The 25,492-nt window shown below is 45.2% G+C and overlaps 3 protein-coding genes across 4 annotated transcripts; 1 reads left to right on the top strand and 2 right to left on the bottom strand.

Annotated features, from left to right (window-relative positions):
• Nucleotides 1-2,794: 2,794 nt before the first annotated feature.
• On the bottom strand, nt 2,795-6,221 carry LOC121985566 (pentatricopeptide repeat-containing protein At3g14730-like). Its single transcript, XM_042539102.1, has 2 exons — nt 4,158-6,221; nt 2,795-3,571 (listed from the first exon to the last, which is right to left on the bottom strand). The coding sequence occupies exon 1, from the start codon at nt 6,136-6,138 to the stop codon at nt 4,255-4,257; it is 1,884 nt and encodes a 627-aa protein (XP_042395036.1). The 5' UTR covers nt 6,139-6,221; the 3' UTR covers nt 2,795-3,571; nt 4,158-4,254.
• Nucleotides 6,222-6,441: 220 nt separating this feature from the next.
• On the top strand, nt 6,442-7,567 carry LOC121985567. Of its 2 annotated transcripts, XM_042539104.1 has the most exons (4): nt 6,442-6,784; nt 6,871-7,006; nt 7,089-7,133; nt 7,211-7,567. In XM_042539104.1, exons 1-4 carry the CDS (start codon nt 6,550-6,552, stop codon nt 7,266-7,268), a joined length of 474 nt encoding a protein of 157 aa, XP_042395038.1. In that variant the 5' UTR covers nt 6,442-6,549; the 3' UTR covers nt 7,269-7,567. The 2 variants fall into 2 exon arrangements, with proteins under 2 accessions (XP_042395038.1, XP_042395037.1); XM_042539103.1 differs by having other exon boundaries at nt 6,871-7,133.
• Nucleotides 7,568-7,639: 72 nt separating this feature from the next.
• On the bottom strand, nt 7,640-8,351 carry LOC121985569 (60S ribosomal protein L12-1). Its single transcript, XM_042539105.1, has one exon. It carries the CDS (start codon nt 8,289-8,291, stop codon nt 7,791-7,793), a length of 501 nt encoding a protein of 166 aa, XP_042395039.1. The 5' UTR covers nt 8,292-8,351; the 3' UTR covers nt 7,640-7,790.
• Between the last annotated feature and the right edge of the window lie 17,141 nt (nt 8,352-25,492).

Below are 25,492 nucleotides of genomic sequence, written 5' to 3'. Positions count from 1 at the left end.
CAAGCGCCTTCAAGAATTGACGGTGAAGATCGGAAGAAGCTCGCATGAAAATCGCTGAAGATCACAGGAGAAGAACGCAAAGTTCTAGCGAAGAAAACGCTCTGCCCAGGCTATATACAGTGCCTCCAATCGATTGAAATCAACCCCAATCGATTGCCACGTCAGCACCGCTCCATCGCAGCCGTCCATCATCTGCACCTACGCAACGGTCACTTCCCAATCGATCGACCGATCGATTGGGACTGCCTGAATCGATCGCTCGATCGATTCAGTGCCTTTCTATGCTCTCGCGCCCGCGTGAGAGCTTCTGCTGCCCAATGGTAGATCGATTGGGACTGCCTGAATCGATCGCTCGATCGATTCAACGCCTTTCCATGCCCTCACGTCCGCGTGAGAGCTTCTGCTGCCTAATCGATCGATCGATCGATTGGCAGCTCCCAATCGATCGCCCGATCGATTGGGAAAGCCTTTGTGCTCGCGATTTCATATCCCAATCGATCGGCCCATCGATTGGGCCTTCCCACAATCGCAGCACAGTCCAAATCGATCGACCGATCGATTTGGACTCTGTTCAATCGATCGCCCGATTGATTGACCAGTCTGGACTTGACTCAATCTCAAGTCCAAAGTCTCCAACCCAACGCCCAATCAACCGTGACATGTTGGGTCTCCATGCCTAGCATTTGACCACACCCGACCAACCTCGAACTAGCCTTCTAGCCTCCTCCATCAGCCTTGCATCCCTCGGATATCTCCCCATCCTTCACGCCTTGCCTTCAGGAGCTTCCTTCGGCCTCATCTTAGTTGTCGGGTCTTCCTTGCCAAGTTACACTAAGACTTATCTTGCCAAGACCACATACTTGGACTTACACCCTTTGTCAAGATCACACTTGGACTTTCCAATTGCCTGGCTCCTCACCAGGACATTCCACTTGCCTGGCTCCTCACCAGGACTTTCCAATTGTCTGGCTCCTCACCAGGACTTTCTCCTGCCTAGCTCCTCACTAGGACTTTCCCGTTGCCTGGCTCCTCACCAGGACTTTCTCCTGCCTAGCTCTTCGCTAGGATTTTCCCATTGTCTGGCTCCTCACCAGGACTTTCTCCTGCCTAGCTCTTCGCTAGGACTTTCCCGTTGCCTGGCTCCTCACCAGGACTTTCTCCTGCCTTGCTCCTCACTAGGACTTTCCAAATGTCTAACATCCAGTTAGGATTTTCTCAGTCAAATCTCCTGTCAACCTTGACCTACTTGACTTGTATTCTCATCAACCTGGTCAACCGTTTGACCATCTCCATAACCGGACGATTGCTCCAGCAATCTCCTTATATTGCCAAACATCAAAACTCAAATCCTGACTCAAGCTTGACTCAACTCAAGCTTAGTCAAACTAGTCAACCTTGACCTAGGGAAATTGCCCCAACAGAGGTGGCGGCCCCCCCCCCTCCCTCTTTTCCTTCTCCTTAATGTCCTACATAGTGGAATGACAAAATTGCCCCTCCTCCCTCTCCTAATTACTATTTTGCCATCAAGACATATCAGTATCAACCTGCATTTCTAAAAGACATGCATTGATTAAAGGAATCCTGTATGAATATATATTTTCATTAAAAATTCTCAAGAATCTTACAAATTTTCAAGAATATGAAATGTTCTTTTTTATTGCACATGCTCTATTCTTAATGAACTGAAGATGAAGAGTCTCAATTACTTTGAATTTTTCTCGAATAAATTTTCAACATCAGAACTAAAAATTTCTACCATCGAAGAATCTCTATTTTTGAAATTTTCGATCTTCATAATTTTTTATAGAGAAGAAGAGAATAGTTTTTTTTTTTTTTGATAGAAAAGAAGAATAGAATTGATATTATGATTTTCAATTTTAATATCAATTTTAACTGTAAAATAATTAAAGTCATCATTGAAAAAAAATAGTATAATTAAGAACTAATTATTAATTTTTTTTATAGAAAATGTCATTAACAATTTCTAATAAATTCTCTAATTTTTTATAGAAAATGTCATTAACAGTTTCCAATAAATTCTCTAACTAATTTCAAATTCCTAATAAATTTTACAGCTAATTTTAAGTTTTACCAGATAAGAATAATTAATACTTTAATTAAGGACTAATTAATAATTTATTATATATAAATATTATTAATAATATTTAATTAATTTTCTAGCTGACAGAGATTCTGGCCAAATAAATTTATTTATGTCATCTTCAAGAACTGACCAGATTCAATATCAAATGCATAAACAATGGCATGAAAATGATACAACTTAATACGAATATACTGTGATAATTGATTATCAGATATTTTTTTATACTTTAGTACAGCTCGACCATTTTAGCACTTTGTCACTGCCTTTGCATCAGCTTTCAGAGTCAAGATCCAACCGGCTTACCAAACTCGGTTCCGATTATAATTTGCACACTCTTTTGCCTGTAATTCAAGGAGTTGATGGACCAGATAATAAAGAGAAAAGGAGAAGAGTATTATTCCAACTATCACCAAATAATTAGATCTTTCAGGAATTGAAGTGTTAGATACAGCAAATAATTAGTTTCAGAGAATTGAAAACTAATATTATCTTTTCCTTTCCAACGCAATCTGAATGTTTCAGCCATTTACTCTCAAATTTGAATGGGTGATGATTTATCTTGAATGTTATAATAGCAAAATATGAGCTGTTATTTCTTTAACGAGTCATTTCCCCAAGTTCAAACTTTGTGCAGGATTCTTACTCGTCAGCGCAGATGGAGAAAGAGAACAAGAACATAAATGCAGCAAACATCCATTAATCAGAAACTTTTGAAGATCAACATAAATCGATGTCAGTAAACAAAATAATTCCTTATTTTTGTCCATGGCATATCCAGCGACATGATCTTGTTGTTGAGCTTGCTGAGTATAACATAGGCAAAAGAATAATTAAAACTGAACAAAACATCAACAAATGCAGTAGTAAAATGTAGTTGCAGTAATGGCTGTCGATGAAAAAAGAGAAATGGTGGAAGACTGATCCCTTGCAACTGGAGGAATATTTGCCAGTGGAGGTGCTAATAGCTTAAGATGTGGTATGGCCACCAGAGACAGCAGCCAGTGCTGCGTTTCTTATCAGATTGAACATTATTGGTAGTGTAGATTCATTTGCTCAACCATTTAATAGAAAAAATGACTGCCGCATGAATTCATACTTTGTTTGTTTTGATTTACTTTGATACTCCACAGGACTGTTTATTCTCGGTAAAACTGGAGATGTTCCTCTACTAGATCATAGAAGCAAATGAAATTATGGCCAAGGTCCACCAAATGCAATTCTGACATTTGCTTTCCTTCTACATCCTAGTTGATGGCTGGTACCTTTCTTGTGCATGTTCATGAAATGGTGGGACTTTGATCCACATCTCACACTCGATCAGCAAACCATGTCAGCTAGCACATTTGGAGTGAGATTGATGAGAAAATTCACTTGGAAATGAGAAGCCATTTGATGGTGATCTTGATCCTGATTTAGACAACCACAGCGGTCAACAACCCTCGTTGGAAACATCAGAACCTCATTGAGCTGCATCATAGTGAACACCATAAACTTCAGTAAGTTTTCGTAGCCATCATAAACATTTAGAATGTTGACTACCACTGACCAAATGCTCATTCATGATTGAAGCATATCACGCATAGAGACATTCAAGGTGCTATGAATTAGATTCCATACCACAACCATTGATAAATTGTAATCAAAGATACATCAAGGGTACCGTCCTCTTGTAAGCTTGCACTATTGAGCAAGCTTCTTTAAGAGTTTATGTTTCAAATGAAAGCTTATATACGATGGCAACAAGTTGATTGATTTAATCTGAAAAAAAATAGTGGGAAGTATCTTAAGTCTGTTGTCTATATAAGAGGACCAATTTGTCACAATGAATGAATTGCTAGAGGAAGATCCAACAGTATAATCTGTGCATATCATAAATCTCCCATGAGAAGAATAGCAGACAGCAACCAAACACTTAGTTTAAGTGGTGCCACCTAAAACAACAGGCAAATCTAAGTAGTTCAAAGCTATACAATGATATTAAGATACTTAGTGCCAGAATAATCACCGAGAAAAAGCAACAATCTTTAGAATGCTGCATAAAACTTGAACTGACCTCTGTGAGGACTAGGTATCAGGTATTCAGTTTCTCAGGTTGACTGCCTCTTCGGGAACTACCAACAGATTCAAGAAAAAAAGCTAAATAGTAAAAATCACTCGCCATGAAATGCAATCACCTCTGTAGAATGCCCCAACTCCTCCCTCATCCAACCAAACAGACCATGCAGTGCTGTGTAGATCTCCTCTGCCTCTGGGTGATTCTGGTCACCTGCAACGAATGCATGCAATCTTGCTCCTGCCACCTCCACCCAGCTGCACCCAGGGGCTTTCCTTACCCCTTTTTGACTCATTTGGCTCCTTACTTCTGCTAACTCATTGAATTTTCCAGCGCCACCATAAGCACTTGCCATAAGCACATAACTCCCACTTCCTTGAGGTTCCATTTCCACTACTCTCTCTGCTGCCTCTACTGCTTGTCCTGCTTCCCCATGCATTCGACATGCAGCTAAATATGCCCTCCAAACACCAGCACCTCTCACTCCTGCCTTCTCTGCAACCCCCTTTGCCTCCTCGAGAAAGCCAGCTCGACCCAACATGTCTGCTACAGACGAATAGTGTTCCATTGCAGGTGTTAATCCAAATTCTGACTCCATTCGATGAAGCAATTCTTTTCCTGTTTCCACTAACCCAGCATGGCTGCATGCTGATAACACACCAACAAATGTTATCTCATCAGGGGTCAGGCCTACTCCCACCATCTGCTCAAATAAATCAACAGCCTCTGCACCCAGACCATGAATACCATATGCGTCAATCATAATATTCCATGAGGTCACATTGGGTTCTAGCATTCTATCAAACACGAGTCTTGCTTCCTCCAAACTACCACATTTTGCGTACATATCCATCAAGGCATTCACCACAAATACATCTTTAGCACTCATGCTGCTTGTAATGGCAAGTCCATGTATCTCTCTCCCAAGCCTTAGAGCTGCCAAGTGAGAGCAAGCTGGAAGGACGGCAGCAACTGTGATAGCATCCAGCATTATCCCATTGCGTCTCATCTGACAAAAAAGCTGGAGAGTCTTTGAGTGGTGGGCGGAGTACTGGTAGGCAGAAATCATTGAGTTCCATGAGACCACATCCTTCTCCTGCATTGACTCGAAGATCCGCTCTGCATCCTCCAGCAAGTGGCACTTACCGTAGAGGTTTATGAGGGAGTTTGAGACAGAAATCTCATTATCATATCTCGTCTTTAACACGAAAGCATGAATCTTTTTGCCATTTCTGAGATCAGCCCCCGCGGTGAACACAGAGAGAATGCCGGTAACAGTGTACTTGCTCGGGATGACACCTTCGTTTATCATCCGGCGGAAGTAATCCAAAGAGCGAGCAAACTGGCCCAAATGCGCAAAGCCGTTCACCATGGAATTCCAGAGGACGACATCCCTCTGCGGCAATACATCGAACACCTGTTCCGCCTCGTCCCAAAGCCCCATTTTCAAGTAAGCATGGACCAAAGCGCTAGCAGCGAACATCTCATCTGAAAACCCGACCTTGAACAGCGCGGCGTGAATTTCCTGGAGCACGTCGGAATCACCGAGATCGGAGCAGGCTTTGATGGCGCAAGGGAAGGTGAACTCATCCGGGGAAAGGCCGACTTCCGAGAAGAGGCGGCGGAAGAGGCGGAGGGCGTCAGCAGGGAGGCCGTTGGAGGCGAGGGCAGAGAGGGCGGCATTCCAGACGAAGAGGTCGGGGGTTGGGGTTCGATCGGAGAGGAAGACAGAGAGAGCCTCGACAGGTCGGGCGCACTTGGAGTAGAGGGAGATGAGAGCGGAGATGGCGAACCGGGAGGAGTGGAGGCCGGTGGTGAGGAGGTGGGCATGGAGCTCTCTGGACCTGGTGAGGTCGCGGCGGGCGGCACAGAGCTGAAGCAGGGAAACGCACGCGTGGAGATTAGAGTGAAAGGCCCGGAGAAGAGGAAGGGACGGGAGGAGGCGGCGGCCGAGGAGCGCGACGAAGGGCTTAGCAAGCATGCTCGATGGGGTTTGGGTCGGGCTCCTGCACCGTGATCGAGCTTTCGCATTACTAAAAATTTGAATTAAATAATATTAAAATCCTTTATATTTTTTCCCCATCTGTTTTATTTCGTCATAAAAAATAAGGAAATTGTTGACCAAGAAAGGAAGGATTTTTTGGATCAGATTGCCCAATGGTCAGCAGCCACGAACGTAGGTGGAACCTCCTCATCCGCAAGCACCGCATCGCAATGTCTCGTCGTCTCCCCGCAGGCCGCAGCTGCAGGCAACAGAAGCCGCTCCGAATGCAAGATCGAATTTTTAACAGGAACAAATTCGAGACAGCAGAAAACCTTCCCACTGATTGATCCTTGGCCAAAAGGGATGAAGGCTATCCAGGAAAGGTAGAAGAAATAGATCGAGATTCAGATGGAGAGCTTACTGATCCCGAGGACTCGCCCTCCTCTTCACCTTCTGCCACGGATCGGCAGAAGCAGAATCAGAAGCAGCAGCGGAGGCGGAAGCAGAGCAAGCACAATAGCAACGGCAAGGACGATTACGAGCACGGCGCCTGCGTGGCTGGCCGCTGCCGTCCTCTTCGCCTCCCTCGCCGCGCCATCTCCGGCGCTCGACCCGCGGTACGACGTGCCGCAGACGCTTTCCGGTGAGTCTGAGCTGGCCTCCCTGCGTCTCGGTGGATTAGGGTTTTCCTTGATTTGGAGCGAATCACCAAATGGAGTAACTGGGCAGGGGAGGACAAGAAGGGGGCGAGGATACAGCGGCCGAAGTCGAGGCTAGCGGAAAGATGCGTGGGCAAGTGCGTCACCACCTGCATTCTCGGCGGCGCCGGTTCGCCTGGCGCCGAAGGACCGCTCAATGTGAGAAGGTACAATCTTAAGCTTCTTTTCACGTCCTTGTCGAATCAAATCGTCAAGAATCAAATTCATGCCATTATCCTCCGCACGCAGGCCTCTTGTTGTCTTCAAGAACGGATTTCGCAGTCGTCAGTACTGGTAAGCGAGTTTTTCTGTTTGATCTATCTTTGCGATGCTCGGAAGGGCCGCTAAACTCGGAATCCTTCTTCAACCAGTTTACTGGAGTGCTCCGATATCTGTAACTTGATCAAGGACGGAGAAGATGGCCCCTGATGCTTTCCGGCCAGAAACATATTAGGAGAAGAGGAAGAGTTTTTTGTTTCCCTGATCATCAATCCTTAACTCTTGTTCAAGCGCCATAAGGATTTCGAAGATGATGAAAGCAAGAATACAGCCAGTTGTAAATTGTTGTATTTTCGATGTTTATCTCATTAATCACACGAGAATTAACGAGCACTATCGCCGCTGTTGCTCGCCAAAACTCGGCCTTTGCAGCGCCCAGTCGCTGCCGATGAGAATGTATCCAGTGATAGCAAATATAAATCTTGGAAATATTCACTGTTTTAATTTGATTTCTAGTGTTTTCAGCAATCATCTCATTCTTTTTTGCCAAATTGAACAGATTGGAAAATAACGCCATTGTATAGGAACAAGCAGATAAATGATTCATAACGCCGTTGTATCGAATTCAAACACAATCTTCAGAACGAGAAATGCTAAAAAGATCAACAGAGGGAAGAGTTTTGACACATAGAAAACCTGGACTAGTGTAATTAACGGCAGTGATGGCCTTGCTCACTCGAGCGGCACCTCGGCCTCCCCATCGCTGATCTCCTGCTGAAGGTCCTTGGGGTCCTTCCCGTCGACAGTGCATCCGACGGAGACGCAGGTTCCTAGGATCTCCTTGACGGTGCCGGAGAGGTCCTTGGCCATGGACCTGGGCCGCATGACCCTTGCAATCTCGGTGACGTCGTCGAGGGAGATGTTGCCGTTGTGTTTGATGTTCTTGGTCTTCTTGCGGTCGCGCTCGGGCTCCTTCAGGGCCTTGATGACGAGGGCGGCAGCGGAGGGGACCACGGTAACCTTGGCCTGACGGTTCTGCACGGTGAGCTTGACCGTGACGCGGAGGCCCTTCCAGTCCTTGGCGGTCTCCTTGGCGATGTCCTCTCCGATCTTCTTCGGGGAGAGACCCAACGGGCCTATCTTCGGCGCCAGGGAGCTGGCGGCACCCACTTCGCCGCCAGTGACACGGACGAAGACGTCCACTACCTGCGACGGATCTAACTTGGGCGGCATCGCGCCGTCGGCGTCCGCAGAGAGACGAGCTCAGAGGTTAGGGTTTGGACGCAGCCAAAAAGGACTATATATTGTATATATTGGGCCGCTTTATGTGAATAGGAACGGTTTGGGGGCAAAGGCTGAAATAAACAGGCCCCAAACCCTAAAACTCTTAAATTAAATCTCAATTATCCTACTAATTCCTTAATTAATTTTCTTTTCCATTTTTTTCAACTTTTTATGGAACCACGTAAATAAATTTCTAAAAATTATTAAATCGCATAGGTTAGCACATATTCATTTTTCATTTTACCCTTAATCAGTCGAATCGATTTATATTTGAAAATCAATTGACTGATTTTTAACGCTACTCGAATTGATTTCTCTATAAACTTAAGTTTCAAACAAATAAGTTGAATGATAATGAAAATAAGTTAGATCAATTTGTTTATATATCAAAGTTGATGATGCGGTGATGAGATAAGGATAAGTGGAAGGGAGGGCAGTGTGGTCTTTTCATTATTAAGGTTGAGTTTATAGGGAGCACTGTTCACAGATTCCAAAGGAGGCTTTTTCGTCTGCGTGCTTGGGTTGCTGTCGCAGGGACGTGCAGGAACGCCACCTCCATTGCTCACCGGATCGCTGTCTCCGGGAGCCGCCAAGAGGAAGGGCTGATTTCCTTCCGTCGCGACCATGGCTATCGAGGGGCTCTCCCTTTCCTCACGCACGCCGACCAGACGCGACTCCCTTTCTACTATGTTCTCTTTCTCACGACGAGGTCGACAACCCCTCTCGCTGCCTTCGCCCTGAGCCAGACGTCATCGTACCCAGAGGCCAAGCGCCCCTGCTCCCCTTTCTCCTCTTCGATCTCGGACGCAGCCAGCCTCGAGCCTCTAGCTGTCGACACTGCCCTTCCCTGCCCTTCGTTCACGCTGCCGAAGATGCACGTGAGCACCACATCTCTTCCACTAGCCATGCCTTCGCACTGCTACCAGCGATGGCCGCCCCCACTGGCCATCCCTTTTACTCCGTCTTCTACAACCGGCCGACGGCGTATCCGCGTGTCAGGCCACCAGCCTCCCTCAGACGGCTAGACTGCCTCCTTTCAGCCTCGGGCACTGTACCCCCTTTCCGACAGACGACGCCAATATGATCCTGTCGGGAATATGAGAAGACGGAACTGTCGGAATGATGTGGCTGGAATGTTGACCGCATCCCCATGACCTGGATGGTGAGTTGTCTTCTGTGTTGACCAAGTCATCATAGGGCCTCTGGTCAACAATACATGTAGCCAGCGATTGGGTTGCCCCGGTCCCTAGTACCCCGATGCTTGAGGCGAGTCCCACAAATATATAAGCAGTCGAATAATAGTAGAACAATGAAATAAATACATGATGAGTACAGTGACATACCCTGGCCCCGGAGGGCACCCTAGGATGGATCGGTGAGCTGGTCGTGCTGCTGATCGACCCTGAAGGGTAGATGAGTGTGAGTCAGCTGAGGAGCCGGATCTGGGGAAACGACATGGAGTCCGGTGCAGCATGGATCCAAAAGGTGAAATGTAGGCCGAAATATGACAACGGCGCCTATGCCGGCATACCCCAGCAGCTCACAGACCGGAACACGGCACACAGGTTAGGTAATACCCATAACTCACAACCCGAAACACAGCGGCTCGATGGTCGGAACACAACAGATGGACCAGATGTCAGATCGACGTCGAAAGCATGCTACAGTGCAAACGACTCGAAGGACGACGTCGGCCAACCGCGATGGCCATGAGGAAGAGGGGGAGATCGGAAATTTGCCCGGTGCTGTCAGTCGGAGAGGGGGTACAGTGTCTGAGGCCAAAAGGAAGCAGTCTAGCCGTCTGAGGGAGGCTAGTGGCCGGACGCGCGGGTACACCGTCGACCGGTTGTAGAAGACGAAGAAAAAGGGGCGACCAACAGGGGCGGTCATCGTTGGTAGCAGTGCGAAGGCATGGCTAGCGGAAGAGATGTGGTGCTCGCGTGCATCGTCAGTGGCATGAACGAAGGGCAAAGAAGGGCAGTGTCGACCGCTAGAGGCTCGAAGTGCGGTGATGAGATAAGGATAAGTGGAAGGGAGGAAAGTGTGGTCTTTTCATTATTAGGGTTGAGTTTATAGGGAGCACTATTCACAAATTTCAGAGGAGGGTTTTTTGTCTGCGTGCTTAGGCTGTTGCCGTAGGGATGCGCAAGAATGGCACCTCCATTGCTCACCGGATCGCGGCCTCCGGGAGCCGCCAGGTGGAAGGGTTGATTTCCTTCTGCCGCGACCATGGCTATCGGGGGGCTCTCCCTTTCCTCACTCACGCCGACCAGACACGGCTCCCTTTCTCCTCTATTCTCTTTCTCACTACGAGGTCGGCAGCCCCTCTTGCCACCTTCGCCCTGAGCCAGACGCCGTCGTACCCAGAGGCCAAGCGCCCCTGCTCCCCTTTCTCCTCTTCGATCCAGGGCGCAGCCAGCGTCGAGCCTGTAGCGGTCGACACTACCCTTCCCTACCCTTCGTTCACGCGCGCCGCCGCCGCATGTGAGCACCACATCTCTTCCGCTAGCCATGCCTTCGCATTGCTACCAGCGATGGTCGTCCCTTTTTCTTCGTCTTCTACAACCGACCGACGATGTATCCGCATGTCCGACCACCAGCCTCCCTTAGACGACTAAACTGCCTCCTTTCGGCCTCGGACACTGTACCCCCTCTCCGACTGACGACACCGGGCAGATTTCCGATCTCCCTCTCTTCCTCATGGCCATTCCGGTTGGCCAACGCCGTCCTCTGAGTCATCTGCACTATAGCATGCTTTCGACGTTGATCTGACATCTGATCCATCTGTTGTGATCCGGCCATCGAGCCGTTGTGTTTCGGGTTGTGAGTTACGGGTATTACCAGGCCTACGTGCAGTGTTCCGGTCTGTGAGTCGCTGGGGTATGCCGGCCTAGGCGTCGTTGTCATATTTCGGCCTACATGTTTCTGTAGGACCGTTGGGCCGGCTAAAGGGGGGTTGAATAGCCTGAAAAAAAATAAACAGAAAAGACCCTTCTCGAACTTTCAACAGAACACTTGCATAAAGTAAATTAGCAGTAAATAAAAAGCAGAAAGAAGAGGCTCACAACTTGACTTGGTTACAACTAAGGAGGTTGTTAATCCAAGGAATGAACGTGCACTAAAATATCTCCTTCAGGCGGAGAAGCCTCTTACAGCAGTGAAAGCACAAAAGACAGAAGCTAAACTAGAACAGAAGCGCACAAGTGTTTGGAATGTAAATTTCTGAGTTGATTCAAAACTTCTGGACCAAGGTTATATTTATAGCCTTGGTCAGGGCGCCTAGAAGGGTTCCGGGCGCCCTGGGGGGGATAAACTTTATCCCCCAACGTTCAGATCGAGTTTTGACTCGATCTGGTCAAAATACTGGGTCCGGGCGCCCGGAAGGGTTCCGGGCGCCCCGGGCTGCTTCGGGCGCCCGGAAGGGTTCCGGGCGCCCCGGGCTGCTTCGGGCGCCCCGGATTGTTCCGGGCGCCTCGGAGCCCAAAGTCAACCAACGTTGACTTTTTCATCCGGGGACCACTGCTCCGGTTTGGTTCGGCTCGGTTCGGGTCTTCTACTCCGGATCCGCTTGCTTGGGTGTTCTCTGTCATCGGGAAAAGGGCTCACCCGAACCCAAGTTCCGATCTTCTCGAGCGGACTTCCCTCCGGCTTCTCGTCCCTCGGAATCGCTGCGTGTTTCCTTCTCGTCCGCCGGCGTACTCATCCGCAGTCTTCGTCCCTCGGACGCACCGCGTGCCGTCCTTCTCGCTAGCTGCGTCTCTTGCTCCCCGAGCAATCTTCCGCTCCAGCTTTCGTCCCTCGGAATCACCGCACGCTTCATTCTCGTCCGCCGGTGTACTCTTCCGCAGCACCTCGTCCCTCGGACTGCCGTCCTTCTCGCTAGTTGCGTCTTCCGCTCGACTACCTGTGTTCCTAAGCTCCTGCACACTTAGACACAAGGTTAAATACACACAGGACCTAACTTAACTTGTTGATCACACCAAAACAATCTTGGGGTTCCAACAATCTTCCCCTTTTTAGTGTGATCAACACAAGAGCTAGGGTTAAAATAGATATAAAATAAAGTTAAGTAAATTAACTTAATTTGCAATTTAAGTGAAAAAAGATAGAAAAGATAAAAAAAAATTAAATCTATCTACCTCCCCCTAGACTTATACTTTCCCTTCTCCCTCTTTGATCACAAAAAAAATGGGGTTCTAAGAAAAAAAAACAATCTAAGGGTTTAAAAACATAGAAAAAAATATTTTAAAAAAAATTTCTAGGTTTTTAAGAAATTTAGAAAAATTTTCTAAGTTATTTAAGCTGAGATTTCTAGTTCCAGGAAAAAGTTTTTAACTTAGGAAAAAAAATTATTTTTGAGAATTTTTCTAAGTAAGAAAAATCAAAAAAAAAATCCTAACTTAAATTTTTGAGAATTTTTAAGCACAAAAAAACTTAGGAAAAAAAAAATTCTAAGTAAGTAAATTTATGAAATAAAATGTTTTGAATAACCTTTTTAAAGCACTAATTAATTATTGTATTAATGCTTTATTAGTAAGTTAATTAAATATTTATTTCAATATTTTGGCTTCCAGGTCGTGGCGAGGCACTAGGACTTCTTGGTTATTGGAGCAACAATCACTTCCTTGACAAAGCCTCATAAGGAAATTTTTTGTTTAATTTTCTCACTTAAAGCGCTAATTTTACAATTTAGTTTAGGCATGATTTAGGAACCCAATATAGGTTCCACCCTACTGGATTAATTAAAAAGCTTTTAGGGACATATTTTCTTGAAACGTTCCTAATTTATCCCTGGTGATATTTAAAGTACCAATTTAAATTATTAAATCTTCTAAAATTGATTTTAGATGAACATGCATAGTTTTTCAAGTTATCTACTTGAATTTTCAAATCATCATTTTCAAATTTCAATTTTTCATTTGCTATTTTTAATTTATCTAATTCTTCTAAGGGATTAGACTTAGCTAGAATTACTTTTAAATTTTTATTTTCACTTTCTAATTTACAGCAATCTTTTGTTAAAAGTTTAACGACCTTAAACATTTTATCAGGAGGAAGATATCGTACCTGACTTACCTTGTCGATCTCGTTATCCGTTTCTCCCCCTGAGCTGCTGCTTTCTTCCGACGTGTCTCCCCCTTCATCGATGCTCTCGATGCTCATTTCGGAAGAACTTGAATCACAGTCGTCGTCTTGATGACTCGCCATCAGTGCGAGTCCGGAAAATGCTTCGACTTTCGATTCGGACGAGGTATCGTCCCACGTCGCCTTTAGGGCCTTTCGTTTTTGGATAGGCTTCTTACCCTTTTCCTTGTCTTTGTTCTTCAGCTTGGGGCAGTTGTCCTTGGCATGCCCTTCTTCGTCACAATGGTAGCTGCGGATCATTCTTTTCTTTCTACCCTGTGGATGGTTAGTTTTTCTAGAATTGTATAACTTCTTAAATCGTCTTACCATCATTACAATTTCCTCGTCGTCGAGAGAAGATTCTGATTCAGGTTCGTCTCTCGAAGCTTTGAGGGCGACGCTGTTCTTTGGCTCCCTCATTCCTGCACATCTTGACTCATACACTTCAAATGTTGAAAAAAATTCTTCTAATGAAATTTTTTCTAAGTCCTTTGAAATGTAAAAAGCATCTACTAGTGATGCCCATTTTGAATTTCTAGGGAAGGAATTTAAAACGTACCTGAGCGAATCTCGGTTACTTACCTCTTCTCTGAGATTCAAAAGTCCGGTGATGAGCTCCTGTATCCTCGAGTGTAGATGTACAATTGTTTCACCTTCTTCAAGACGGAGGTTGGTGAGCTGGTTGCGAAGTAAGTCCCGTCTCGCAAGCTTGGCTTCAGATGTTCCTTCGTGTAATTCAAGGAACTTCTCCCAAAGCTCCTTTGCCGAGTTGTAGGTGCCGACACGGTTGACTTCTTGTGGCGGAAGTACGGTTAGCAGATGGAATTCTGCTTTCTTGTTTGCCACGTACTCGGCCTGCTCTTTCTTTGTCCATTGATTTTTCGCTTTGCCCTCGGGAGCTTCAAAACCGAGTTCCATTGTTAGTAATAAATCAAAATCGGTACCGAAAAATACCTCCATGTGCTTCTTCCAGCTTGCAAAGTCCCCCTCGAATTTTGGTGGGTGGATGTTAGATCCGGCCATCTCGTTGCTTCGTTCGGCGGTTAGTCCTCCTGAAGCGTCTCGGCTCTGATACCACTTGTAGGACCGTTGGGCCGGCTAGAAGGGGGGTTGAATAGCCTAAAAAAAAATAAACATAAAAGACCCTTCTCGAACTTTCAACAGAACACTTGCATAAAGTAAATTAGCAGTAAATAAAAAGCAGAAAGAAGAGACTCACAACTTGACTTGGTTACAACCAAGGAGGTTGTTAATCCAAGGAATGAACGTGCACTAAAATATCTCCTTCAGGCAGAGAAGCCTCTTACAGCAGTAAAAGCACAAAAGATAGAAGCTAAACTAGAACAGAAGCGCACAAGTGTTTGGAATGTAAATTTCTGAGTTGATTCAAAGCTTCTAGACTAAGGCTATATTTATAGCCTTGGTCGGGGCGTCTGGAAGGGTTTCGGGTGCCCTGGGGGGATAAACTTTATCCCCCAACGTTCAGATCGAGTTTTGACTCGATCTGGTCAAAATACTGGGTCCGGGCGCCCGGAAGGGTTCCGGGCGTCCCGGGCTGCTCCGGGCGCCCCGGACTGTTTCGGGCGTCCCGGACTGTTTCGGGCGCCCCGAAGCCCAAAGTCAACTAACGTTAACTTTTTCATCCGGGGACCACTGCTCCGGTTTGGTTCGGCTGGGTCCGGGTCTTCTACTCCGGATCCGCTTGCTTGGGTGATCTCTGCCATCCGGAAAAGGGCTCACCCGAACCCAAGTTATGATCTTCTCGAGCGGGCTTCCCTCCGGCTTCCCGTCCCTCGGAATCGCTACGTGTTTCCTTCTCATCCGCCGGCGTACTCATCCGCAGTCTTCGTCCCTCGGACGCACCGTGTGCCGTCCTTCTCGCTAGCTGCGTCTCTTGCTCCCCGAGCAATCTTCCGCTCCGGCTTTCGTCCCTCGGAATCACCGCACGCTTCCTTCTCGTCCGCCGGTGTACTCTTCCGCAGCACCTCGTCCCTCGGACTGCCGTCCTTCTCGCTAGCTGCGTCTTTCGCTCGACTACCTGTGTTCCTAAGCTCCTGCACACTTAGACACAAGGTTAAATACATACAGGACCTAACTTAACTTGTTGATCACACCAAAACAACCTTGGGGTTTCAACAGTTTCCTTTTGGATCCATGTTGCACCGGACTCCATGTCTTTTCCCTCAAATTCGGTTGCTCAGCTGACTCACACTCATTTACCCTTCAGGGTTGATCAGCAGAGCGACCAGCTCACCGATCCTTTCGAGGGCGCCCCCGGGGCCAAGGTATGTCATTGTACTCATCTTGTATTTATTTCATTGTTCTATTATTATTCGACTGCTTATATATTCGTGGGATCCACCTCAAGCATCGATGTACCAGGAACCAGGGCAACCCAGTCGCTGGCTACAGGTACTATTGACAGAGGCCCTATGATGACTTGGTCAACACAGAAGACAGCTCACCATCTGGGTCATGGAGATGCGGTCAACATTTCAACCACGTCATTCCGGCAGTTTTGTCTTCTCAAATTCCCAACATGATCGGTCGATTTTGGACAAATTTAATTGATGGATCAAATGACTTCAGATTAATATGAAATTTTTATTATATGTTCGATTAGTTCTCCTGATTATATTCATATTCTCAAACATCAATATGACCCAATAAATTATGAGTGGTGATTTTTTTAATATGAATGTGTTCAGAAAATTTAATTCATGCTCCATCAACCGATTTTAAGTAAACTTGGTTGATAGATCAAACGTCCTTGGATTGATATGAAACTAGTTCATATATATTCGGCTAGTTCTTCTGAATATATTCATGTCCCTCAAACATCAATTTGACTTAATATATTGAAAGCGGTGATTTTTTTAAACATAAAATATCTAATTTGTATTAAAAAAAATCACTGCTTTCAATATATTATGTCAAATTGATGTTTGAAGGCATGTATATAATTAGAAGAACTAGCCAAACACATAGGATATAATTTCATGTCAATCCGAGGTAGTTTGGTATATCAGCTGATTTTGGAGAAAATCGACTGATGAACTTGTAAGTACCCTGGTTTAATTTTAATGTGGTCAACCGGGTTAAGTTAGGTCGTGTTGGGTAATCCTTGTGTCTAAGTGTGCAAGAGCTTAGAAACACAAGAAGCCGAGTAGAAGACGCAGCTAGCGAGAAGGATGACACGAGAAGGGAGTCGATGGGCTCGGTACCTTCGAGAGACGAGCTGCCGTGAAAGAGTGCACTAACATACGAGAAGGAAGCACATTGTATTTTTGAGGGATGAGAAGCTAGAGCAGAAGACTGCTCGAGAAGAAGGCTAGAAGATGAGTTTGGGTGAGCCTGATTCTGGATGACAGAAATCACCTAAACGAAAGGAGCAGCGGAGCTGCTGTCGTCCAGGTGCTTAGACTCGTCTAGGTGCCCCACCCAGTTTAGGCAGCAAAGGTACCCTCAAGCCTTTGAATGTGCCCTTGCGCCTTCTTGGGAGGCGCCCTCAAGCATTGAGGCGCCTTCAGTAGCCATTAGGCTACAATTGCGAAGAGGATAAAACTCTATCCTCTTGAAGATACCTTGGATCTCTTTGAAGGCACCTTCAACCAACGACAACATTTTTTTAGAGGCTATAAAAAGTCCCCTGGAGTTAGGAATTAAACAACAACTGAAGTAATCACTTCGTAGACTATTCCTAAGCTGTCAACACCTGTAAGAGACTACTCCGCCTTCAGCAAAGGCAATTTCTAGTGGAGCTTTTTCAATGTCTTGAATTAACAACCGCCCATGTTGTAACCAAGTAAATCTAGCATTCTTACTATTCTCTTTAAAGTTGTTAATTTCATGCATTTTTACTTTGTTTAATTAATTGTGCATAACTAATCAAGTCTAAAGATCGAGAAATTTATCTTTCTTTTTTAGGCAATTCATCCTCCTCTTGCCGGCCTAACACGGTCCAACAATTAGTATCAGAGCTCAATCACTCAGAAGAACTAATCGCCAACTGAAGCACAAAAACTATGGTCAAACCAAGCATCTGTTGGAGCAATCTGGGTACCCTAAGTTTTGATGTTTGGGCAAAGATTTAAGTTAGATTTATTGTTGTATTTGATATGCATTGTGAGTGTGCAGGATACAGGTACAACAAGGAAAGTCCAAGGTGATCTTGGCAAAGGAAGAAAGTCTAAGGATGAGTCTTGGCGGTGTAAGTTCAAGCATGTAGTCTTAGCAACGTAAGTCTAAGTGTGACTTGGCAATGGATGAAGTCCCGGAAGCGCGACCTCTTGACAAAGGAAGACCCAACTGTTGGTGCAATGTCCCTCAGGTCAAGGTTGACCTGGTTAACCAAGCTGAGTCTTGGTTTGGGTTTAGATGTTTGACAATAAGATATTGATTGAAGAAGAGTCAAGTAGGTCAAGGGAGTGACCGGATACTTGACTGGGAAGTCCTAGTGAGTGAAGCTAGGCAGAAGGAAATCCTGGTGAGTGAAGCCAGGTGAAAGTCCTAGTGAGTGAAGCTAGGCAGATGGAAAGTCCTAGTGAGTGAAGCTAGGCAGATGGAAAACCCTAGTGAGTGAAACTAGGTGAAAGTCCTGGTGAGTGAAGCCAGGCAAGGGAAAATTCAGATGGATCAAGGATGATCGGACATCTGGTGTTGGGAAGTCCAAGTAGGTCAAAGGATTGACTGGATACTTGGCATGAGGAAATCCAGATGGGTCAAGGTTGACCGGACATCCGGTGGAAGTCCAAGTAGGTCAAAGGATTGATGGATACTTGGCATGAGGAAATCCAGATGGGTCAAGGTTGACCGGACATCCGGTGGAAGTCCAAGTAGGTCAAGGGGTGACCGGATACTTGGCACGACGAGAAAAGTCCAAGTGGGTCAAAGGTTGACCGGACACTTGGTGGGAAGTCCTAGCAGTCAAAGGAGTGACCGGATGCTGGCATGGTGCACCAACAGGTCAAGGTTGACCGGTGTTGGTTTGGTAGGCTTGGGACTTGGTTTTGGGCAAAAACCAAATCTTGGATCGATCGATGGATCGATCCGGGGCTGGATCGATCGGTGGATCGATCAAGCCGTTCAAACCTGCGGATCGATCGGTGGATCGATCAGATGTCCCAATCGATCGGTGGATCGATTGGGGCGAGTTCGCGCGATAAGCGCCGGATCGATCCGTGGATCGATCCGGAGTTTCCAATCGAGAGCGCGGATCGATCCATGGATCGATCAAGCCTCCCGATCGATTGGGAACATTGAATCGATCGGGATCCGACCGTTGGCGTCCAGGCGAACGTTGTCTTCGGCATCTCTTCTCCGATTCACTCCAGATCTCTCGCCAACTCCTCCACAGCGCTCTCAAAGATCAGATCGCCAGTTCTTGAAGGATCTTGGAAGCTTTCCAAGTCAAGAGGCGGATCAAAGGCAAGAAGAGAAGCTAGGGTTAGGGTTTTCTGTACTCATTGTAAGCTTTGCGCTTGTATTTCGTTTCCCTTTCCTTTCTTCTTGTACTGAGAGTCTTGTAGGGCTTCTCCGCCCTCGGTAGTTACCGAAAAGGAGTGTTTTCTTAGTGGAGGGTGCGTGCGTGGTGTGGATCCTTGGATTAGTCACCTCTTGTGAGGTGGATACCAAGTAAACCAACCTTGTTAGCGTTGTGTGATTGTTTCTGTTATTTTCCGCTGCATATCCTTGAAGAAACAAGCAACGCCAAGCGACGAGCTATTCACCCCCCCCCCACTAGCTACTTTTGGTCCTAACAAGTGGTATCAGAGCGAGGCCGCTCTTCACCGGAATCATCGCCGGAAGGGTCAAGCATAACAAGAAAAGCTAGAGGGTGAAGAAGTTGAAGCAAATTCATCAAAAGTCAAAGATTTCAAAGGCTCAACTTCAAGATGCAATTCCAAGATGGACTTGGATTTGACACAAGGGTGGCTCCACCATACACTTCCACGAGCTTCGATTCTTGGAAATCAAGAATCGAAAACTTTCTTATGATGGAGATTGAGCAATGGTTTGCTCTAATGGAAGGATTTGAAGCTCCAACAAACTCCAAGGGCAAGCTTCTCAAGAAAAGCAAATGGAGCTCGGAGCAAGTCCAAAGGTGCGATGCAAATGACAAAGTGACAAAGCTTTTGGTCAATTTATTGCCAAGCACCATCCTTTGCAAAATTGGAGAATTTGAAGATGCAAAGGAATTATGGAGCAAATTGGCCAAGCTTCATGAAGAGATCCCCTCCACTGTACAAGAGCAAGAAGTATCCAGAGAGGGTGACTCTTTGGAGCAAGACCAAGAGGAGGACTCCGAGGTTGAGAGATGCTCAACCTCCGAAGAAGAGGAAATCCAAGAAGTTTCATCCTCAAGGGAATGCAACGAAGGGAACAAGGAGGAAGCATACTCCTTGTTTCATATTCAAGATGATGAAGCCTCCACCTCTAGGATTGAGGGGGAGCAATCCTTGGTGACGCCGGATCAAGAAGAAGGAGAAGCTTCTACATCCGGGTCAAGAGACAAAGAGGAGGAAGAAGATTCTACCTCCACAAGTCAAGAAAAATCAAATGGAGGAGAAACAAGATCGGATCAAGAGGAAGCTTCTACCTCCGGATCCAAAGGAAAAGATGCCACCCCTACACAAGAAGGTATAAATATTTTAATTAATAATAAAAATCATATTATATGTTTTGAGTGTAGGGAACATGGGCACTACAAAAGCAAGTGCCCTAAATTGGCCAAGAAGAAGGGCAAAGTGGCACCTAAGGGCAAGGTGAAGCCCAAGGAGACCACCCCCGGGACAAAGAAGAGCAAGGAGCACATTGTGTGCTTCTTGTGTCAACAAAAAGGGCATTACCGAAGTCAATGCCCTAAGGGGAAGAAGGTGGTCAAGGCTCATGGAGGAAGCTCAAGTCAAGGGGGAGCCTCCAAGGTAAAGAAGAAGGTAACATTTATTGAGCCTACCCCTTTAAATTATGGTAAAAAGCATGATAGTTCAAAATTTTATCATTTTAATGCAATTTACCATAAGAATAGAAAGCATGAGGGCTTTAAGGAAAAGCATGTGGCCCTACATGCTAAAACTACCCAACCTAAGGTTAGGAAGGTAGATGGACACTTGGGCAAGAACACTAAGGATAATAGATACATGCCCAAGAACAAAAATGCTCATGGATCAAATGAAAAATCAAATACTAAGGACTTAGTGAGAGAAAATCAAGTCTTGAGATCAAGACTTGATAAAATGGAAAAGACCCTAAAAAGGATGGAAAATATCCTATTAGGGCAAAATGAGCATAGCCTAGGTTTAGGGGTGCAAAAGTCATTCAATGGCCATAGAGGTTTGGGATATAAACCCAAAACGAAAAAGGATGTGCCAAGTTATCATAGGGTTCTGTATAGCTATGGAACAAACCCTAAGTCTAGAGGTCAAGTCAAAGATACAAGGGAAGATATCCCTAGAAGTATTTTTGCAACCAAAGTGACTAAGACTTCTAAGAAGTCTAAGAAAGTCACTAACAAGGTCACAAGGGAGGCTATCCCTAGAGTTGACCTAGAAAATGTGACCAAGGCTTCTAAGAAGCCCAACAAGGTCACTAGGAAGTTATCTAGGGAAGTTATCCCTAGTGAGTACCTAGAGCATCCAAGGAGCACCAATAGGTGTTGGGTTCCTAGGAGCATCTTCTCTATCCCATAGATGGGTTGGAGAGTGTCAACTCCGATTAGAAGGGTAGTTAACCCAACTTTAAGGAAATTGACACTCAAGGAGCATTTTCAAGGTTTTTGTTAACCTTTGAAAATGAAATGGAATTATTATTTACTCCTTGAAAGAGTAAAATGTGCCTAATGGTGGAAGAATTGATTTTAATCTTAAATGGCACATATTGGGAAATTCATAAGAACTACCAAGTTGGGATTTTGGTATGTTCTTAGGAAATTTAAGGCAATCCGGGCCTTAATTTAAAAGTGCTACTCTTGTGAAAAATGAAATATGCCAACATTTGAGGATGTGCTTAATTTCAACTGGCATAAATTAATCAAGGGAATTAGAAATGCCAATTTAGGCTTTGGCATTTTCATGAAGCACTTTAGGGCAATCTAGGTTTAAGTTGTAAGTTTAGCTAAGTTTTTAAGGATACTTAGATAGTTGATCTAGGTATATTTTATTTATGTTAAATCTTGCCATGATTGTTTGCCCATCATATGCCATGACATCATGTTTATTTTTGCATTCATGTGCTATTATGAAAAATCCAAAAATACCATGTCATGACATACATACATCATGTAGTTATAGGATATTTTCTTTTGAAAATTATTTCATTTTGATGTATGCCATAACATAATCATGCATTAAGTTTAATTCCTTGTAATTAAGGACAAATGGCATTTAACAACACTTATTAACAAGTGACATCCTAGGTGGATGTCTAATATCTCTAAAATGCCTAGATAGATATGCATGATCCCTAGATTAGGGCAAAACCAAAAATTTACATCTCACAAAGACCTATAAGATGACTTGTATGTGTTTTGTGCACAATAGATACAAGTGAGATGTAAGGATGATGAACAAAACTCAACATGTTGATTTAGTGCATTTTCTTGAGTGTTAAGTTCATCAAAACACATAGTTATGTGTTTTCCCATCATTGGGAAAGCTAATGTACAAGTCATGTGCATTAAGCCCAAGGAACATGATGGGATATTGGTTTTTAAAAGGCTTTTAAAATGATTTTGGAAAACCTTGGTGAAGGCTATCTTTTGATAGTAATCACCATTGAATAGTTAGACACAAACTTGAAGAAAACACTAAAGTTTTTGCAAGATTTCAAGTTTGTGTCAATCTTTGAAAATATGAACTATTTTCATAGAAAACTATTTTTCTTTGATAGTATATGCCCTAAATAATGTCTACACGAAAGTTCATGATTTTTGGATTTTTGTAGAATTTTCTAGGGGTTTCTGAAGTTGACTGAAATGGAATTTCAGCAACTATCAGAGCTCCGATCGATCCGTGGATCGATTGGAGTGCCTGAATCGATCCGTGGATCGATTCGGAAGGCAAGTCTCCCGCGAGCAGAAGCTCGCTGGATCGATCAGCCGATCGATCCAGGGAGTCTGAATCGATCAGTGGATCGATTCAGAAAGGTTCAATCGATTGGATCCCAACTCCAATCGATCCAAGTTGCTGATTTTTGCTGGGAAGGCCTGATTTCAGCATCTTTGAACCCCTTTGAGTCTAGGTAACCATTCCAAACCCATAAAATACATTTGTATGCATACAAAGGGTGTTTTCATGTGAAAACAAGGATGGATTGGTTAAGGAAGGCTTCATTGAAGTTTAGGTTGAGGTTTGTTTCAAATTTTGAGTATTTGAACCTCAAAACTTCTAAATTTGGGTTTCCTAAAGGTTTAGGGATTCCAAGTCATTGTTGGTGCAATGACAGAAGTTACCACCATGTCTTTAGGGGGAGGGACTCTTTAAAGACATGAAAAATTATTTTTCATGAACCTTGGAAGGTGGTTAACCTTCTGTAAAGAAAATGCTCATGTATGAGCTTTTGAACTTGAAATGGGGAGTGGATATCCTCATCATATCAAGTGGGAACTCACGTGGTTAGAAAATGCTCAAGGTTGGGTATTTGTCTACATTGAGGGAGAAATTAAGGATAAATGAAGGGTATGGGACCTTCATTATTGTGTTGGTCACAACAAGTGATGTTGTGGACAACGATGAGAAACTCTTCAGGGGGAGAGTCGTCAACAAATGAATTTGTTGATGTGTACCCAAAATTGGGGCATGGGTTGATGTGTGCCCAAACATGGGTTGATGTGTTTTATTAGTAGGGGGTTGATGTGTGCCAATAGGGGGAGAATGAAAGGACTTGTGAATGGGAGTAAGTTAGGCTTTCATTACCTAGAGGGAGTTTGCCCTCTTAGGGGGAGAATGAAGAGTCTAACTTATGTGTTCATTACCTAGTGGCATGAAGAATGAGGCTATGGGATTAGCCTAACTTACATGTGGTATTGTAAGTGTTAGTGTGGTATTGTCAAACATCAAAAAGGGGGAGATTGTTGGTGCAATGTCCCTCAGGTCAAGGTTGACCTGGTTAACCAAGCTGAGTCTTGGTTTGGGTTTAGATGTTTGACAATAAGATATTGATTGAAGAAGAGTCAAGTAGGTCAAGGGAGTGACCGGATACTTGACTGGGAAGTCCTAGTGAGTGAAGCTAGGCAGAAGGAAATCCTGGTGAGTGAAGCCAGGTGAAAGTCCTAGTGAGTGAAGCTAGGCAGATGGAAAGTCCTAGTGAGTGAAGCTAGGCAGATGGAAAACCCTAGTGAGTGAAACTAGGTGAAAGTCCTGGTGAGTGAAGCCAGGCAAGGGAAAATTCAGATGGATCAAGGATGATCGGACATCTGGTGTTGGGAAGTCCAAGTAGGTCAAAGGATTGACTGGATACTTGGCATGAGGAAATCCAGATGGGTCAAGGTTGACCAGACATCTGGTGGAAGTCCAAGTAGGTCAAAGGATTGACTGGATACTTGGCATGAGGAAATCCAGATGGGTCAAGGTTGACCAAACATCTGGTGGAAGTCCAAGTAGGTCAAGGGAGTGACCGGATACTTGGCACGACGAGAAAAGTCCAAGTGAGTCAAAGGGATTGACCAGACACTTGGTGGGAAGTCCTAGCAGGTCAAAGGAGTGACCAGATGCTAGGCATGGTGCACCAACAGGTCAAGGTTGACCGGGTGTTGGTTTGGTAGGCTTGGGACTTGGTTTGGGCAAAAACCAATCTTGGATCGATCGATGGATCGATCCAAGCCTTCTAAGCAGAGCCTCGGATCGATCGGTGGATCGATCCGGATGTCCCAATCGATCGGTGGATCGATTGGGGCCTGGAGTTCTCGTGCAAGGATCGATGCTGTTTCGCACGACAGGCGCTGGATCGATCCATGGATCGATCAAAGCCTCCCGATCGATTGGGAACATTCGAATCGATCGGGATCCGGCCGTGCGTCGGGTTTATAGCCGCAGGCGATTCTTCTGCATCTCTTCTCCGATTCACTCCGGATCTCTCGCCAACTCCTCCACAGCTCTCACAAATCAGATCGCCAGTTCTTGAAGGATCTTGGAATCTTTCCAAGTCAAGAGGCGGATCAAAGGCAAGAAGAGAAGCTAGGGTTAGGGTTTTCTGTACTCATTGTAAGCTTTGCGCTTGTATTTCGTTTCCCTTTCCTTTCTTCTTGTACTAAGAGTCTTGTAGGGCTTCTCCGCCCTCGGTAGTTACCGAAAAGGAGTGTTTTCTTAGTGGAGGGTGCGTGCGTGGTGTGGATCCTTGGATTAGTCACCTCTTGTGAGGTGGATACCAAGTAAACCAACCTTGTTAGCGTTGTGTGATTGTTTCTGTTATTTTCCGCTGCATATCCTTGAAGAAACAAGCAACGCCAAGCGACGAGCACGCGACGAGCTATTCACCCCCCCCCCTCTAGCTACTTTTGGTCCTAACACCAACAACAATGACAAGGTCGATGGAAGCTCCAGAAGGCAAGACGTGAAAGATAGGGAGGCATCCGATGGATGCAAGGCTGATGGAGGAGGCTAGAAGGCTAGGTCTAGGTTGGTCATGCGAGAACGTATGCTGAGTGAATGTACTCGGGGGTTAAATCCTGGGATTAGGGTTTTACTATAGCATTATTGTAGTAATACTATAGTGTTACTGTAGCAGTTGACTGGTCTTTTCATCAGTTGACTAGTGCGGTCGATCAGACAGTCGACTGGGAGCGAATAGAATGCTTCTGTTCTTTCGGTTAGTGTAGAGCAGTCGACTGATGAAAGTATTAGTTGACTGGTATCGAGTCATTGGGTTGTAACGGTCGAATCTCCACAGAGGGTAGTCGATTGATGATTTTTGCAGTCGACTGGTAGACGGGGTTTTTCAACTCGTGGCCTATATAACCAAACATTGGAAGTTTGGTTAAGGTTGACGAAATAAGGTGGTTAACCCCTATTAATAGTCTTTCAAAGCCTCCA

The sequence above is a fragment of the Zingiber officinale genome, chromosome 5B (assembly GCF_018446385.1).
Source record: "Zingiber officinale cultivar Zhangliang chromosome 5B, Zo_v1.1, whole genome shotgun sequence".
Lineage (NCBI taxonomy): Eukaryota > Viridiplantae > Streptophyta > Magnoliopsida > Zingiberales > Zingiberaceae > Zingiber > Zingiber officinale.
This window is presented reverse-complemented; position numbering and strand designations above follow the sequence as displayed.

Bases quoted from the DNA above. Each gene is read 5' to 3' on its own strand.
- LOC121985569 (XM_042539105.1), bottom strand. From the start codon at position 8,291: ATGCCGCCCAAGTTAGATCCGTCGCAGGTAGTGGACGTCTTCGTCCGT.
- LOC121985566 (XM_042539102.1), bottom strand. From the start codon at position 6,138: ATGCTTGCTAAGCCCTTCGTCGCGCTCCTCGGCCGCCGCCTCCTCCCG.
- LOC121985567 (XM_042539103.1), top strand. From the start codon at position 6,550: ATGGAGAGCTTACTGATCCCGAGGACTCGCCCTCCTCTTCACCTTCTG. The intron at 6,785-6,870 runs GTGAGTCTGAGC...GTAACTGGGCAG, and splicing joins CGTGCCGCAGACGCTTTCCG to GGGAGGACAAGAAGGGGGCG. The intron at 7,134-7,210 runs GTAAGCGAGTTT...TTCTTCAACCAG, and splicing joins TTTCGCAGTCGTCAGTACTG to TTTACTGGAGTGCTCCGATA.